General features: G+C 66.0%; 1 protein-coding gene across 1 annotated transcript in view; it reads right to left on the bottom strand.

Annotated features, from left to right (window-relative positions):
• Positions 1-8: 8 nt before the first annotated feature.
• LOC104508658 (small G protein signaling modulator 3-like) overlaps positions 9-309 on the bottom strand; it is a gene marked incomplete at both ends in the record, with an annotated part of 5,479 nt that continues 5,178 nt past the window's right edge. The window contains 1 exon segment of the mRNA XM_010150361.1: positions 9-309. This exon segment is cut by the window's right edge and continues 6 nt beyond it. Coding sequence (XP_010148663.1) covers positions 9-309 — 301 coding nt within the window.

The following is a 309-nucleotide window of genomic DNA, read 5'->3' as shown; positions in this document are numbered from 1 at the left end:
CCTCCTGCGCTCCCCGCCTCTGCGCAGCTGGACCGGGGAGAGGCCCTGCGGTTTGGAGAGCACTGGGGAAGGGAGTGACCCGCCACTTCCCTCTGCCCCGGCTGCCAGCAGCACCGGGCAGCTCCCCTGCACAGCCTGCCCTGACCAGGAAAGCGGCAGCACCCGCTTGGGAAGTGGCAGAGGATGGGCCGGAGCGTGAGGCTGGGAGAAGGAGGTGGCAAGTGATGCCCACGGCTGAGAGAATGAGAGATGTCACCTACTCACCTCCCTCTTTATTGGCAGCTCCCAGTCCTGAGAGAGGCTGAAGGC

This window comes from Eurypyga helias, unplaced genomic scaffold (genome assembly GCF_000690775.1).
Source record: "Eurypyga helias isolate BGI_N326 unplaced genomic scaffold, ASM69077v1 scaffold42754, whole genome shotgun sequence".
NCBI classification, from domain to species: domain Eukaryota; kingdom Metazoa; phylum Chordata; class Aves; order Eurypygiformes; family Eurypygidae; genus Eurypyga; species Eurypyga helias.
The sequence above is the reverse complement of the archived record's forward strand: the minus strand, read 5'-3'. Positions and strand labels throughout refer to the sequence as shown.